Genomic DNA, 16,885 nt, shown 5'->3' on the forward strand with positions numbered 1-16,885 from the left:
GGTAAAGAAACCACCACGACATTTTGTTCAGTTGTTGTTATTGCGCTTCTGCTGCCAATAAGTGGAATTTGTGTTCCTGCTGTGGAAACACTTCCTTCATTGCACATATATCCAGCTTTCTGTTTGAGTACTAAAATCTACACAGGGTGTATGTGCAGCTGCTGGATGTCTCTGGCCCTACTACAGCTTTGCTTTACATAGAACAGGCAAGTTCAGCCCCACAGAATATACTTCAAAGGCCAAGGTGGACTGGTAGCAGCAGATGGAGAGCTTCATTTCATAGGTCTCAAATTCAAATAGAGATCATGGCACTATTAACCAAAACCCATGGAGGCTGCTTTGTGGCCACTAGGAGTTGCTGGGCTTCCTTTCTCACATGAAAAAGGGGCTTGAACTGAATGTCTCATGGCTCGTGTATTAGTAGGCACTTTTGGCACCATGAGGGCATGTGGATTCCTCAGTCCCGGAAGTAAAGGGGAGGGGCCTATTTGGAAACAGCTTTAAATGAGTTACCAATGTGATGCCTGCGGTTCTTTGGTTGGAGGGATAGGTGAAACCCATTCTTCGCAGCACAGAGCTATATTCCCTCCAGGATCGTTACATTCAGTAACGGAACAGGATATTGTAATACTGATGGGTGGCTGCAGTCCCTGAGGAGAGGCCCTTTCCCTTTCTTCCTGAAAGTTGCAAAGTGCCTGCTCTTGTACAGACCACTCCTCCTACCAGTTTCAAATGCCATATAGGATTTTGTCCAGGTTACACTTTTTAATGAAAGAAAAGTATCAGTTCTACAAGCACATGGAAATTCCTCAGCAAAACTCAGCAAAACTTGATTAAACAATGCTTGAGTGACAGCTGATGTGCTGTCTGCAGACTGCATTTTGGAAAAATCTCCATTAAAACATGGGAGCATCATGATTCTTCATGCCTAACGCGAGCACTGCATCTGAAGTTACTGACAGAGGAGCTGATGAAGGCAAGCGCTACCAGTGAGTGACTCAGGGTGCTGATAAGAACTGGGGGCTCTGAAAAGCCCTGATGGGGGTAACTCTCACACTTCAGGTACTATGAGGCCTGTTGGCTATAGGGAGCAAAAATCAGTTGGTGCCAAATTAGGACCTGATGGATTAATCGTAGAATCATAGAATCATAGAATAGTTAGGGCTGGAAAGGACCATAAGATCATCCAGTTCCAACCCCCCTGCCATGGGCAGGGACACCTCACACTAAACCATGTCACCCAAGGCTCTGTCCAACCTGGCCTTGAACACTGCCAGGGATGGAGCATTCACAACTTCTTTGGGCAAACCATTCCAGTGCCTCACCACTCTCACAGTAAAGAACTTCTTCCTTATATCCAACCTGAACTTTCAGTGCATACACATGAACTCCCAATTAAGGGATAACTGCAAAACATAAGTGGCTCTCATGAAATAAAGCAAACAGCAGTCATATTAATAATCAATTAGATGGAGCAGCCACCTGATGCTGCCTATCTGGAAAAGTCCCCAGCTTCCACCAGATTTTGCCCAGGCAAAAGCAGCTGAATGAAGTCTGTTTCACAGTCAACTTAACAAAACACCCTCTTCTGCCTCTTGACTCAGGGATGCTTTTCCCTTTGCCCTAGTTTCTAATTAAAGCCATGAATGTAGATAAATACCACATTCAGTTTTAAATCCAACTGGGTCACCAAACTGTACATTACATCCTGTTCTGCATTTAAACTACTCTGTGAAACACCTCAATTATAATTAAAGAAGCAATTATCCCCCTGTTAAAGGTGCCACAAATCACACATTTCAATGCAAAAGTTTGTCTGGCAGCTTATGGCGTATTAACCAATCTTACATCTCATTTATGTTTTGATCTATAACCTATTGCAATGAGCTAACTTGATTTGACTCCGTGTCTTTAACTGTATTTTATCATGTGCAGTATGATGCTGGCATCTTTCAAAGAACAAATTAAATGAGCTAAGGGTTTAATTGCTAATAACTCTGCCATTACTATTGGAGTGTTGCAGAGTGGGATCCTTCCTGCCTTCTCAGGTTAGGTTTGAAAACATGTATACAGAGTAGAGAGTGGATTGAAATGGATGTTTCCACTGATGCTGTGGAGCTGTCTGATTTCTACTGAACACTGGCAGCTCCCACCGAGTCTGGCGGGTCAGACTGCTTATCTCACCTCCTTACCCTATTTCTCCGTGTCGAGGAAAAGCAGGAGACAGGGAGCTACGGAAGGGCATTGTTCGGTTTTATGTCCCTTCCTTTTTGACTTTGGTTGTTTTTTTGGGTTTGGCGGGTTTTTTTGCCCATAGTATATAAAAATATAAATATATAAAAAAAGTATATTTGCCCAGGTATATGTAAGTTTGTCCCTTCACCACTTGGCTATGTGTGGAAATCTCAGTGTAACAGTGTCTGCATTGGTCCTTCTGCTGCTTGCTGGGGCCATGCACTTGAAAAGACATAATATTTACCCAGGTGTTTCAGAACCTGCAGGTAGGCTCAGCTTGATATATAAGACTGGGAGTGGGGAGCGCGCCATGGTGCAGCTAGTGCCGATGGTGGTCAGGGCTGGTGGACCAGGGTATATGGCTGCAGAGGAGGTGATCTAGTTTTCCCAGAAACCAAGCAAACCCTGGGTTCCTTACTTTGTCCCAGGTGAACAAGTAAGACTTCAGACTGGTGTACTTTAACATACCTTCTTCTATTTGGACCTTGGGCTTTTTCTTTTTTTCTGGTGGCCATGATCTGAGCCTACTCTGATGCTTGTCGTGTCCTAGTGGATCGGAAGGACTAGAAAGTGCTGCCTTAAAAGCTTTGCCTGCCATCTCTGTCTTTGTCCTTCTTGCCCTCTGGAGCAGCTGTATGCTGTTATGTGGTTCAGCTTTTCAGTAGCAGTAAGATCTGCTCTAGCATTGATCCGTAAGAGCTTGACACAGTTAATTGCAGTTAAATATGCTGGGAATGATAAGACTAAACTCCCCAGGTACTGAAAAGAAGACAGAATGTATCTCTGAGCATGGTTGTTCCCACCACTTTGAAATACCAGGAAAAAAATAAAATGAAGGGGGAGAATAAAATCAAACAGAAAAAGCAAGTGGAAAATGCTGGGACTCTGGACTTCAGCACTGCATTACACTGAACGTGTATGCTGTGCAGTTTCACAGCCTAAGCTTTTCTCCCTCTGTTTTGGTGCTAAATCCCGTGACTATTTCAGAGGCCAATAAGTGGTAAAAAAAACCCAAAACAACACACAATGCCCAGAGTAGGAAGAGTCTGAGGTACGTGCTCACAAGTGTTTAGAAATGCTGCTCACAGCTGCAAAAATGCATTATCTCACTCGAAGTTGTCTTTCAAGAAAACAGGAAATAGCCTCAGCCTGCTGCCAACCTTCTCCTAAGTCCTTTTTTACTTAGTTACCTGTGCCATCATATCAGAAACTTCTGTGAACAAATAAACGAAGTCTTAAACAAAGAACTCATTCATCTTTAAATTCAAATAATCATGTAATCCTTCAGCCCACCAAGTTACCTTTCATCTTCCCATTTTTTAAAATTTATCTTACCAGCTTCAGCAAGTGGCTGTAATAAAGTGTCACATTAAGGTATTCGTATTCATTAGTGCTTGGGTCTTTGTTCTTTTAATAGTGTTGGAAAGAATCTACAAAGAGGCTGTATTAGGCGGCTGTCCAATCTGGGTGTTTGATCTCCTCCTGACTTCAAAAGTCAGAAGAGGAAAAAACCAACATTGAGAACAGTTCTTTTGAATGTCAGACAGGGAGTATACGATTTCTGAACCTGCCAAGTGTTAATTGGTGTCTGCCCTGACCACAGTACAAGTAAGATTCAGAGCCAGTTAATGTACAGTCATGAATTTCAGCTATTGACAGACCGAGCCAGAATACTAGAAGGCAGGAAAAAGTGCAATTATTACGAGAGCAGCTCACAGAGGATCTTTTCAGAGATCACTTCCACACAGCATGTCAAACCATACTGTTTTAGTCCCAGCCACACAATGGGGCATTACAGACCTTTATGAGGGAATAACCAGACTGGCTGCTGAAATTTCAGGGGAGCCTGTAACATGGCATTCAAACTATCCGTCATCATCAATCTCTGTTTCTAGCAAAGGTAATGAAGTTCCCCAGTACTACTCTGCACTACCTGAACAACATATCCCACTGCAAACACTCCTGTCATAGCACAACAGCAAGTTGATTTGATGTAAAGAAGCATCAGAAAGGAAAATAAAAAATTGCTGCTAAGTTCCTGAGGAAAGCAAACTGATTATTATTACAGTTGTCAGGAAGCTGGCTCTGCAGACCTAAATGGTCTCTACTGTTTTGGGGATCTTAACAGGGAAAGAAAACAGCCTATGGAACATGAAAATGGGGAAAATCTTCCATGCTAATTATTCCTTCTGATGTTTGTGGGCACGTTTTTGCAATTCCGATTAAATCTAGACTTGGATTAGACGGGGAGGTAACACTTTAAGCTTCACCTCCTCTGAGAAATCAGTCATCAGCACTGAGTGACAACCACTTTGCTACTTAGCCATGACAGTCACAACTTATCCTAATGCAAATTGGCAACAGCTTCTTCTGTAGCGTGGTGGAGGAAAACAGATGAGAATTCAGATCGGGGAACTACCATCATTAACTATCAATTTTTCTCTTAACAGCCACAGCAGATTTAGGATTTCAGAGGCCTCCTATGACTCAGATACCCCTTTCTTGTGAGCAATGTATCTGAAGCCGGAGTCACCATTGCACTCAGGGAAACTGCTGTTTCACAAGGACACCCGCTTCTGTTGGTGAGCACAGATTCTGATAAAGTGTAGGCTTGCTCCTGCAGGTGGGGGGCAGACTACCCGCTGTGGGTTTACTTAAAAGCAAGGGGGAAAACCAGATAAGCCCCTGAAGATGGATTATTAGGCAGATACATCCTTTACTTGTCCCCATCTCATGCTGCTTCACCTGGGAGCCCATATTGGACCATGGCACATCCTCTTCTCCCAAGCTGGTTGGCTGGTGAACACATGAGCACATGCATAAACATGGGAAAGAAATACAATCTGGCAATCTAAAAATTAAATACTATGATTGAAAGGTGCCTCTCAGAATAAGTGATTCTTTTTTTCTCTAAAAGGAAAAGGAAAGATAGCAGGCTGTTATTGATACGCTCGACAAACTACATGTCCTTTGGATGCCAGATATAACTGTGATCTTTGAAAGGGAAGAAAAAACTGAAACCAAACTGCCTGCAGCTCTTTCCAGCAAGGCGCTATAATCCAAAACCATTAATCAGTTCCCTATCAATCTTGTCTATGAAAAGCAGTCAGTCAGCTCTCCATTACCACCCATTCATCATGTCATGCCCCATTACTGCACCATTAGCCACCGATCAGGCCTTAGAATGTCCAAGTGCCAGGACACTAGTGTTACTGCTCACCTCAGCTACTGGGATGCCTTCAGGGGGACGGCACTGGAGCAGGACCTCTTGCTCCAGGGACACTTCTTTCCCCAAGGGCTCCTGCTCAAAAGTTTTCCGGAGATCTGGGGAGGAAGAAAGAGAAGAAGAAGAAGCAGTAATGTTACTAGCTGGTTGTTTAAATTACATTTGATTGCCATAGTGCATAAACACAAGAGTACTTTCTAAACAGAAAAAAAAAAAAAAAAAAAATAGCATTTCTGTTTCCCAGAAAGTGAAGCACTTAAAAAAGACTGGGACATGTTTCCAGTTCATTCCAACATAAAGTGGTTAAAGGTTTCATAGTGGTTTTAGTATTTGTGTTGTGGTAGAGCATGTGAACCCAGCAAGGATCCACGGTCTCACTGGGGAAAGTCACATCCAGACACAGAACAAAAATCACAACAGGTCCCCTTTTCAGATAATTTGGTAACCTATGCCAGTGATGTACTAAAGAAAGCTACAGAGAATTAAAAAAATCCCTAGAACTACAGCACATAAGCTGAACTGCCTTAAACTCATGGATGAAAGTGCTCGTGCTGCGATTTAATGTACTTTTAGTTTATAAGCATTAACTTTACAGCTTTAGCTATTTGTCTTCACTTTCTCAACATCTGTGTAGCACTAAATAAATATTATAATAAATGGTTATTTTTATTAGTGTTATTATCATTAATGTGGAGCTGAACTGTGCTTGGATCCCTGAACAGCACCACAGAAATGTGGCAGGCAGAGAAGGCATGGAATGTGCCTCCAAACATCAGACCAATTCCATTATACTGGACAGCTGTGCGCTCCAGCTTCCTTTGTACACTTCTGTAGTATCTTTGCATTGGTGGTAAAATGGACTTGATAAGTCCCTCCTTACACTCCATATTTCTGCCACAGACTGCCATCCTCTCCACTGTGCTTGGGAGGACATGGTTCTGGAGAACCAAACATCCAGCCCCAGTAGCAACTGGAAATATTTCTCCCTGCTGCTGGTTCCATGTACAAATGGACATGCGGCCATGTTCAAAGTCACACCAAAGAGCTGGCCTGACTTCAAAAACACTTGCAATAAAGTTGGTTTTATTTTACTTTTTGTTCTGAATTCAGAACATTTCCCTGTGCCAGTGCATGGTGAGATTGCACAAATACTTGTGTCATATTGGAAACAAGTCACATAGGGACAACTTAAAAGTCAAATATTTCATATTTTGAAGCCGTAACATGCAGCTGTGCTAGAAAACAGGTCACTGAATTGAACCAGTTTACAAATACGCCATGCAAAGAGTTATATTTTATCTAGATTAACTCCATTACCATTTGCAACTGATCCCACAAAGGAAATTTCGACCAAAGGGCCAAAAAGGGCCAGGCGAATGCACAGATGCAAAAGGTGATGTGATGTCTGCCACTGAAATCAGCTTCTCTGAAACTCTCCTTTAGATAGTATGAGACCTCTGTCTCTCAGCCTACATGGGGAAAATGTGGTTGTTAACTACCTGGAATTAAATGTGAATCTAAACATGACATGGACAACCTCTGCCATAACCGGAGATGCTGATTTTAACTTAAGTTGATAACATGGTAAACTTCTAATGTCCTTAAACCTATTAATTTCCCTAGTGAAACTGAGGCATCTCTGTTCTTCCCCTGCACCACAGGCCCGAGAGGAGTGACCTCAAACCCAGCTCTCTCCCCACCATTGGCATTCCTGCTCCCTCCAACACACAAGGCAGGGATGCTGAGAGCCTCTCTGATGGGATTTACGGCAACAGTTTAGGGCACAGAAAGATAAGCCCTGGCAGATCTTATCCTGGCAATAGAAGAGCTTATTGCCTCCATCTGTCTCCTTGTTTGGGGTTTACCCTCTGCTGAAAGGAAACACACACTAATATTACAGCTACCTCCATACAAAATCCACCACTTTAACCTTAGTTGTTGACGAAGGGTGCTTTAACTTACAACACTGGATAACTTCCATTAAAGAAAAGAAGCAAACATCTGGAAGTGATCATTTCTTAGGATCACATGCCAAGCTTCACCAGACTATGCCTGTCAGCATCTTTGTCACATGGGATTTATTCCAGGCTAGCAAGACTTGTTTATGTGAGAGTGAGTGACCACAGCAAGACAAACAGCCAGATTAAGGCTGTCTAAGGATGCCTGTACATAGCTCCCACTGCATTGCCAGCTCCAACATCACCAGCCCACTGACTTCAACCTACCCTCTCTAACAGGGTAACCAGCGGACATTTGGGTTGTACAGGTCAATTTGAGCTGTACAACCAATACCTTTCAGGTGCCCTGTGGGGGTAGGAGTCATTCCAAGGACAAAATGCTGAGTTTTGGAGTGATGTGCTTCTTCATAGAACCGTCAGGGTTGGAAAGGACCCCAAGATCATGAAGTTACACACCATCACCACCCTCCCCACACACTCCCATCTAAATGTTAAACATGGAGATGAGCAAGTGCTGGTGGATTTCTCAGGATGTGGCATTCTTCCTGTGGCCCAGGCTTCCCATACATCCTGTAGGCTCAGTAGGTATCCTGGGCACATATCATGGCAGGTTAATACAGTCTGCCTTAAGTTAGCAAATAACTAGAGTTATAGTTTTAGCAGTACCCTTAGGTTTGTATTAACGCTATTTACACAGGTATTACCTCTACATCAGGTACACCTTAGTGCATCTAGTAGGTATGCATATGTGCACGGTGTAGACAATTACAACAGAAGTATCATGCTCTGATATCATGGCTGAGGATAAGTGAGAAAGTTACCATGCTGGTAATAGAAGTGTATAAGCACAGTAATAAACAGTATATTGATAATAGCTTTCAGGTGTCTGGATATAGAAGGATGAAGACAGTAGAGGGAGATTAGATAGACAATAGTCTGAGTTTTTTTCCTTGACATGTTGATTTACTGTCCTACCTACCTTCCTGAAACATTAACAGCTCTGAAGTTCGCCATAGCCTCATGTGTACAATGATCACCCATCTCATATAGCTCTTGCCTTAAAAAAAACCCCAAATTTTAGCACATACAAAATAAAATAGCATTAGTTTAGCAATGCATAATAACATTAAAAATATGCCACTTTAACCTCTTTGGTATCAACAGCTGGAATTTCTGGGTATGAACAGACCCTTTTTCTCGGGAGCTATTGCAGTGGGGCTGCTGCAGGTGCCTCAAACTCTGCAGGACCCCGGCTCCCCCTGCCCCCAGAGCCTTGCTGCATGTGCCTTTTAATGGTGCCATTGGATTTGAGCAGGTCAATGATCCACAAACTAAAATTACACTAAGTAGGGGCCTTGACATAATAGCCAGTAATGTTCTCAAAGGAACCATTAGACACTATTGAGTAAATGATACTAATTTCGGGGGAGGGGGAGAAGCAAAGTACATAATTGTGTATTTACAAGATTTAGAGCTCTTATACTCTATTGGGTTGGCTCTCTCCCACACGTGCATAGCTTTATCCCACCAGAACTATCTCCCCACCTCCTGCTGCAGCCATGCCACCTACAAAGAGCTACAGATGGCGGCTGTGCAGGGCAGGTTTTACCTAACCAAGCACCAGGTTTGCCATTTGTAACAGACAAACAAGTGAACAAGGTGTTTCTTTAAGTGATGAAAAAGCAGAAGGCCTGGACAAACAACTCTGTCACCTGCTCTAACGATCATAAAACAGCATTGGGTTTTGAAATGACTGCTTTCCTTTTCTATGACCCTTGCTATGACTTCTGTAACAACACTGTCCTTATAATCCTTCAATCTTCAGCTTCCTTTGCCATTTAAACATTATAGTCATCATGGCAACTTCACACTGTCAGCCGGGAATGGGTGAGCTTGCTAATGTATTGAGGGACTTTGGATCTTTCCCAAGCAGACTATGTTCAATAACAGTTGTCACTTTTTTGAAGTGTCATGGAAGTTACAGTTCCTTACAAGCAAGGACAGAAGGGACACATTTTCTCGTAAAAATGGCAACAGACAAACAAAATACATCCCATAAAAAAAAAAAAAACAACAAACCCAAAAAAACAAAAACAGGAGAAAAAATGAGTTTTAACAATCTTCAGAAAATATGCCTGAAAAAAGCAAAACAATAAAACAAATAAAACATTTGATCCATTCTGGATCAGGACCTCTTTGCTTGTGAAGAGGCAGTATGAATTATTAAAGCCTCAGGTTGGCAGCAGCCCTGTTATTGCAACAGTGAGAGAGAGCCTTCTCTACCTTCACCTTCAATAGGGAGAGACACAAGAGAGAAGTAGTTGCAGTTTCTTTCCATTATTATTTGGGTAATGAGGAATAATCCCTGATTGTCTGTGTTAGTGATACTCCTCCTCCCCTCATACAGGTAACACTGCTGCCACAGCTCATGTCCCGTGGAAAGGAGCAAACCCTGGTGGACAGTGATGCTGAAGGGTACATCTTGTTTTTATCACCAGCTCTCTCACATATTTCACCCAGCTGCAGGTGAGGATATCACCACCAGACTCAGGGCACAGCCCGCACCCACATCACCCACCTATAATTTCCCTTGAAGGCTGTCTTCATAAAAAGAAACTAAGAAGAATTAAAATTCAGATCTGCCAGCTTGAGCCAGACTTATTTTCTTTACTAATGTACAGTCTTACTAAATTCAGAGGGGGCTCTTGTGGCATATATTGTAGCACATTTACAGCATACTTAAGATGAGACTTCCCTCCAAGACTCCTGAAATACTCCTGCACAACCCTCTCTGGTAAGGACAGATGGCTGCATTCAGACCTGCATTGAAATGAGAGCATTTTCGCAAGCATAAAACTGAAATAGAGTAATAATCTCAGTGTACATCATATTGTTACATTTATTTCTGAATCACTATGCTTTTTGGGGAGAGGGGCATTAGATCTTAATTTTGATGCACTGCTAAATGACTTCCTTTCATGTTTAATGAAATTTTAGCTTATAAGCCACTCAGAAGTTGCATTTTCACTTGCTAAAGATAATAGTTTCTATAGGAATTCATGGCATTTCCCCACTTCCTTTTCTACCTGTCAGCTTCTAAGAAAGAGTAAAGAATGACCCTATTCTTTTTTTTTTAATCCAATGTATTTTATCTCTTCGCTGTTCGTGGTTTTACTGTGATGGGTGGGTGGGCAAAACTTTGAGGATATCTTTTATCATTTCTGAGAAATGTGATAAGAGGAAGACCAGATGCCTTCAAGGCAGTGCTAATGCAAAGGTGACTAATGAATGAGCATGAAAAACGGACACTTGTCAGCCAGGAATTAGATGTAAACCAGAAACGAACAGAACAATGCAGCATTACTGTCAGGGAAAGATGGATTTCTGCCCTTGATAGACCTTAGACTCAGTGTGCCTTCTAGTAACTTCAACGTCAACTTTTCTTCTATAGCAAACAATTCAAACACATAAGCAAGCTTTAAGAGCACAAGAAGAAAAAACACATTATTTTCTGCCCAACTTTCATAGTAGCTATGCCCATAGAGAGAACTACCTTTGCTGTGTGCTTTCAGAAAACTAAGGTTTTAAGTATGTGAAAAGACCTTCACAAAACATATGTATTTCCATATAAAGACAGCTTGTTTTATATGGGTTAAGTATACACAGGTTTTATATATATATATCTATAAAACCAAACATGTCATAAGCAAAACTGCAATTAAAACACTAGGAAAAAAGGGAATACGGTTTCATATTATTTTAACCATTATTAAAGGATCAATATGTAGCCAAGCTCTCCACTTCAAGTATACTTCCTAATGCTGAGTGTTCTCAAGAGGCAAAGTTCAATGCTGACTTAATTTTACCTAGCCTAGTAAGAAATACCCAAACAGAAAAATAATCGTGGAAAAAGAGCGAAAAAACATTCTCCAAAATGAAGGGTGATCTACATACTTATGAAAACAGATCTCACTGCATTTATTCCCAAACTTGGATGACTGATGCTGAGTTAGAGAGACATAACTAACACTGTAAAACTGGCCTGTTCCTCTTCCATCACTTTCCATGATGCCAATGGAGTTAAGAGACACCTTTTTCTGCAAAAAAGGCATTAGAGACTGAATTGCAATTGTGAATGTAAGAAACCAGGTGCTATCAGGCATACTTTGGCCTCTCTTTTCTGTTCACAGCTGAGTCTATGGCCTCTATGCAGGGATCAATCACACTGGTGAGTAAGTAATGGAAAGGTTAGGTACAAAAAACTTCTTTTTTTCACTTTGTCCTTGTGTGGTTCCAGCTCTCTGATGTTAATTAGATCAAACCAGATTTCCACTGAGACAGCCACAGGAGTGTCTGTAACCCAGAGGATCCCTCTGAAACCTCTATGCATTGCTGTTTTAAGTATGGTGCCTTGCCCTGTGGAGTTTCCGGCTCTACCAGCCACATGCTGGGTGTTGATCAAAGCCTCCTGCCCTCCTTCAGTGTGCTGCTGCTCACGGGATGAGACCACAGCTGGACAGGGCTGTGCTCTCATCTGGCCCAAGCATCAGCAGCTGGACCTGACAACAGAGACAATAAGTCAAAAGCTCAAAACCCCATTTTTATGCTCAACACACAACTCTGTGCCACTCTTCCTTTCTCTGGAGGGAATGTTTCACATCTGGCCAGCTCTAAAGACAAATGCTACAGCACAGTGAGGCCCTTTGCTTGCAAGGATACGATCTGCAAGACACTTTGCCTGAGCCCAAGACCTTCTCTCCTCTTTTATTTGCTACGTGCCAGAGTAAATGGGAGGTGCATGTCTGTCAGGCCCACATTCTGCCAACGGCATCTTCAACAAGCTGGGGATAACGCTGCACCTTGATGACTCCTCAGAGACTCGCTGCCTGCACATCTGTAGATGAGCCTTTTCTTCCCTTCCTCCCTTCAGCTCTAAGCTAGTTCAGACAGCTGATGGTAAGACAAAACACTCTTTGCATCACAGCTTCCACGGGGGCTACGCTTACGGAAGTAGTGTACTTACTTTCATAGTACATACGGAACTTGCTACACGTTTGGTGCAGTGATAAAAACCAAAACAATAAAACAAGTAAAATATTTGATCCATTCTGGGTCAGGACCTCTTTGTCTGTGAAAAGGCAGTATGAATTATTAAAGTGTCAGATTGGCAGCAGTCCTGCCAACATATTTGGTATTGATACCAGCATCAAAAATACAAACAAGCAAACTGAAGAATTCACTGAGCAGATGTGTTCCCAGGTGTACATAGATACTCCTCTTATATTTTTACTTGATAATCGGTATTTCTTGGTTTGTTTTTTGTTTTTCTTTTCTTTTTTTTTTTTTTTTTTTAAGCTGAACCTGCACACTAACGTATAAATTTAATTCTATTTGTTATTTTATTTGGTGACTGAAGATGGAATCCAAAGTTCTTGCTTTTCAAAAAAATCTGAATATAAAGTTCAAATGATCTAATCTCAACAGCTGGCTTTTTAGACAACAGATATACCAAAGGTACTAAAGATAGACATTGAAGCATCAGGTTAACACAGCAATTCATATGTAGAATTGAATTTACAACACACTGAAACACTAAAACAGAAAATAATTTGTATAAACTGGTATTTCGCTATTGTTGCTCTGCCAATACACTAATCTGACTCACACAGCTGGTCACTACCAAAACATACTCAACATTTTGCTAATTTCCTGACTGTATCTATGCTTCACCATCAGGCACTAAGCAGACTTGACTGAAAGACAATAATTTCTTAGGTATGACAGTGTAGGTAGGATATTCTCAAGGCTCCTACTAAGGGATTAAATTCACATAAATTCAGTAAAGTAATTTCCTTTTGTTTTTTAAGCAACACTAACACTTAAGTCAAGTCCACCTTAATTTATAAAGTCTTAGTTCTGTATTAAAAAGCAATGTGATTTGTATTTATTACTGTTGCAACCACATCCTTTAGCTTGGGAGCCAGTTATGCCCATGTTAACTTGAGAAGCAGTACAGAAACATTCCTGTCAGAAGCAAAAGCAGAGTGGTAGTATCAAATACGTTAAATGCTCAGTTAACTTCTCTGCTCCCCTTTCCATGGTCTGCTGTTCTCTCTTCAGTCATCTCAGCTCAAGACCACATGCCTCAGTTATTCCTTTATTAACTACAAGCAACAGATATTGATTAGTGGCAGCTTAAATGGTACACAAGGAAGGAATTCAGCTCCTATCTCTGCTAACTCTCATACACTTTTACCAAAGCGCACAAAACACATTTTTGAGTTATTTTTAAATACTGCATATCCTAGACATACCTTCCTATCAACATTTTCACATGATGTCCTTCTCAGCTCTCTCTCTCTATCTTGACATCCACCCAACTTTGCATTTGTTGCAATGCGCTCTAATGCTTTGGTGGCTACAGGAACATGCCCTCACAGCATTGCCTGGATTAGGTGTGAGAGGAGAGGGAAGAAAGGCACGCAGTACTAGAACATGGAGCATGGGCCCCAGTACTAAAAGGTGAGATAACTGAGAGCCAGTAAAGAATCTGTGATTTTTTTTGTATCTGTTTCTTTGTGTGACTGCATACCTTTTAAGTGGAGATAAGTCATCAGATGAAATAGTCTACTTTTCTGAACTGCATTTATCTTATCAGTATACACTATCTGACATGCATATATTAGCTACATGCCTTTGAAAAAATGTCTGGGGGAAAAAAGGCTTTTAGATAAGTACATAGGAAACCAGGATCAAATTATACAAAAGATTAAGCACAATTCTTTACTACATCAGGGCCTTTAAAAATGTTTTATTTAAAATTCATATTTTAATATAATGAACAAAGGAAAAGAAGAGACTATCCACATTCATTACACCCTGAAAGACCAGGTAACAGAAATCACAGAAAAAGATGCTTTCTTTTTGCTTTCAACAAATCCAAATCCTGGCAGCAGATTTAAGGTTTATATTCTTACTAGAGTTTCTCAAGGACAGCATGGGTTAACATCATGAAGTCAGTGAAGCTACAGCAGCACTAAACTGGAGCAAATGAAAAGTGAGGTTGCTCTATGCACATGGGCTCAAAGCAATTTGTCTTAGCCACCCTTTTATTATCTGATCTAAAATTAGGTCAAATGCTGCAGCTATTGTTTAGTCTTTATCAGATGTATTTTCCAGCGAGTTTAACTCTACTCTTGGTTACACAGGCTTAGACCTCATTCATCCTTTTAACAGGAATTTTGCCCTGTTAGGTTTTATCTGCTTAATGACATCAGTCTTGTTACATGAAATTCACACTAAAACTTTGTATTGGGCTTGTTTTTTTTCAGCCAAAGGTAAAACTACTCCCAATCTCCCTGCTTCCTCCTTCTGTACTACACAAAAGTAACAGAAAAAACTGTATCGAAACATATTAGTGACTCTAGTGCTCTTGATAGGATGTGCCTAGAATAAATAAAAATGTGTGAATAAATAGGAAATGTGTTTTAGCACTTTCATAGGCAAATATCTCAGAAAAATTACTGTATCTTTCCAGCTCCACCAAGATATACATTTGGCATCCCTACTTTGTTGCTTACTGAGATCTCTAGAATGGCAAAGTCAAAATTAATCACAACAAATCTGCTAGTTTAAGAGGACAAAATGCTCAGCTCTGTTCTCATGGGGAGACCAATGCCTCAGGAAGCTGAATTCCACGAAATAGGAGAAAAAAAAAGCTCCTTTTCAGAAACAGCCTGCACAGAAGGGAGTGATTTCCTAGCATACTCATGGTCCAGAAGTGCAACGGTGAGATGTCATTAAATTCCCTGAACACTTAAGAGAAGCCAGGATGTTGTCTTTAGACTCATACTCTTTTCCTGTTTATATTGCTAACATGGGCAGCCTTTAAAAACCAGCAGCATCTTCACTCCATATTTATAGATTACTCCCTTCCTGAATAACTGAAGCTCTTGGCCAGAGTGATGTTGCAATTGATTTTCACAGAGAACATTCATTGACTGGGTTGTTATGTACTTTCTGACACATGCCTGACCCTGCATTAAACAAATACAAGCCGCTTTTCCAGGATGCACATTCTTCACACTTTCAAATTACTTTTCACTTAATTCTATTACACGCTCAGTGAACAGAGATGTTGCATGCTATTTTTTTTGTTTGTTTGTTTTAATGGAGTGCAGCTCCAGCCCTTGAGAGGACAAAGAATTCCAGAATTAAGACTAATGGTCATAAGAGAGAAAAAAGAGAAAGAGTAGAAGGAGAAAGGAAGGAGAAAGAGGAGAAGGAGGAAGAAGACAAGGAGAAGAAAGAGAAGGAAAGGAGAGAAGCTTTTCTTACTGTATGGCTAATTATGATACAGTTTGCACTTGTAGAAATGGAATCACCAGGTACGGGTATTAAGATACATAATAATGTAACTTAAGCAGAGCACTTTATATGCTCAATTTACCCCTTACCTTTCCCAAAGGTGTCAGTGCTTACTTTTTGTACCAGTTAAAAGTGAGTACTATGTCAAATATGCAACTATAACTGCAGACAGAGCTGGAGAGGTGGACTGTTCTGTCCCTTTTCAATTTTGGACATCCTTGATTTTCTGGATTAATAAATACTGCATGGACCCTACCTTGCATCCCAGAATGGCACATTGTATAAACATAAGAAGACTTACCAGCTGGGCTTAAAGTTTATTAGGAAACAACTATTATATTGCCAATTCATATCCAGTCCTCTGAAGTCAAGGCTGTGAATATAGACGAGTCTCGGTATATCAATCTTAAGGTCCTTTCCAACCCTAAATATTCTATGATTCTATCACAGTTTAAAACAGTGATCTTGTGGACAAAATAACATCACAAAATAAGACGTATACTCCACATTGTATGTCTGAGCCCCTGAAAAAACCATCCTGAGTTACCTGAGAAATTTATAGAAATCTGTGAAATTGGAAATGGACAATTTTGCAGAGAGTGTTCTTTTGCTGATGTTTGAAAATCTGCAATTTGAAGGCCTTCAGACCTTAATCCCAAGGAGTCTAAGTGATTTGCTTGCCCCACAGCTGCCCTAGAACCCCAAAGTGACGAACAACAGGTAAAAAAAACTTTCGTTAAACACAAAGTCACATTTGAGTTACAGGCACATGAAACTCCTTGGAATTTATTTAATTTGACTGTTCTAAAAAGGCCCACCAAGACTCTAGAAAAATCACTGAATTCATTGTTCCTCTCTCTCCAAGACATGCTTAGTAAAAGAAACAAATTATATTTTGAGTGCCTTCAACAGAAATTTGGACACCTGGGAAGAAATGCCAATTGATATAAAATAACTTGCATACACATACAGTGATTATGTGTTATATAGAAATTAAGTGCATAGGTATGGCAGTACACAAAAGTCACTTAACCATCAAGTGAAATATACTCGGACTGCCTAAACTGGGTTAATTTCATGATCATCTGTCAAGGGCTAA

The 16,885-nt window shown here is 40.8% G+C and overlaps 1 protein-coding gene across 2 annotated transcripts in view; it reads right to left on the reverse strand.

Annotated features, from left to right (window-relative positions):
• UNC5C (unc-5 netrin receptor C) overlaps positions 1-16,885 on the reverse strand; it is a gene marked incomplete at both ends in the record, with an annotated part of 250,220 nt that overhangs the window by 50,283 nt on the left and 183,052 nt on the right. For both annotated transcript variants that reach the window (XM_080614327.1, XM_080614326.1), the window contains one exon: positions 5,456-5,559. In XM_080614327.1, the coding sequence (XP_080470453.1) occupies positions 5,456-5,559 (104 nt within the window). The remainder of the gene's footprint in view (positions 1-5,455; positions 5,560-16,885) is intronic.

This window comes from Psittacula echo (assembly GCF_963264785.1).
Source record: "Psittacula echo genome assembly, chromosome: 1".
Taxonomy (NCBI): Eukaryota; Metazoa; Chordata; class Aves; order Psittaciformes; family Psittacidae; genus Psittacula; species Psittacula echo.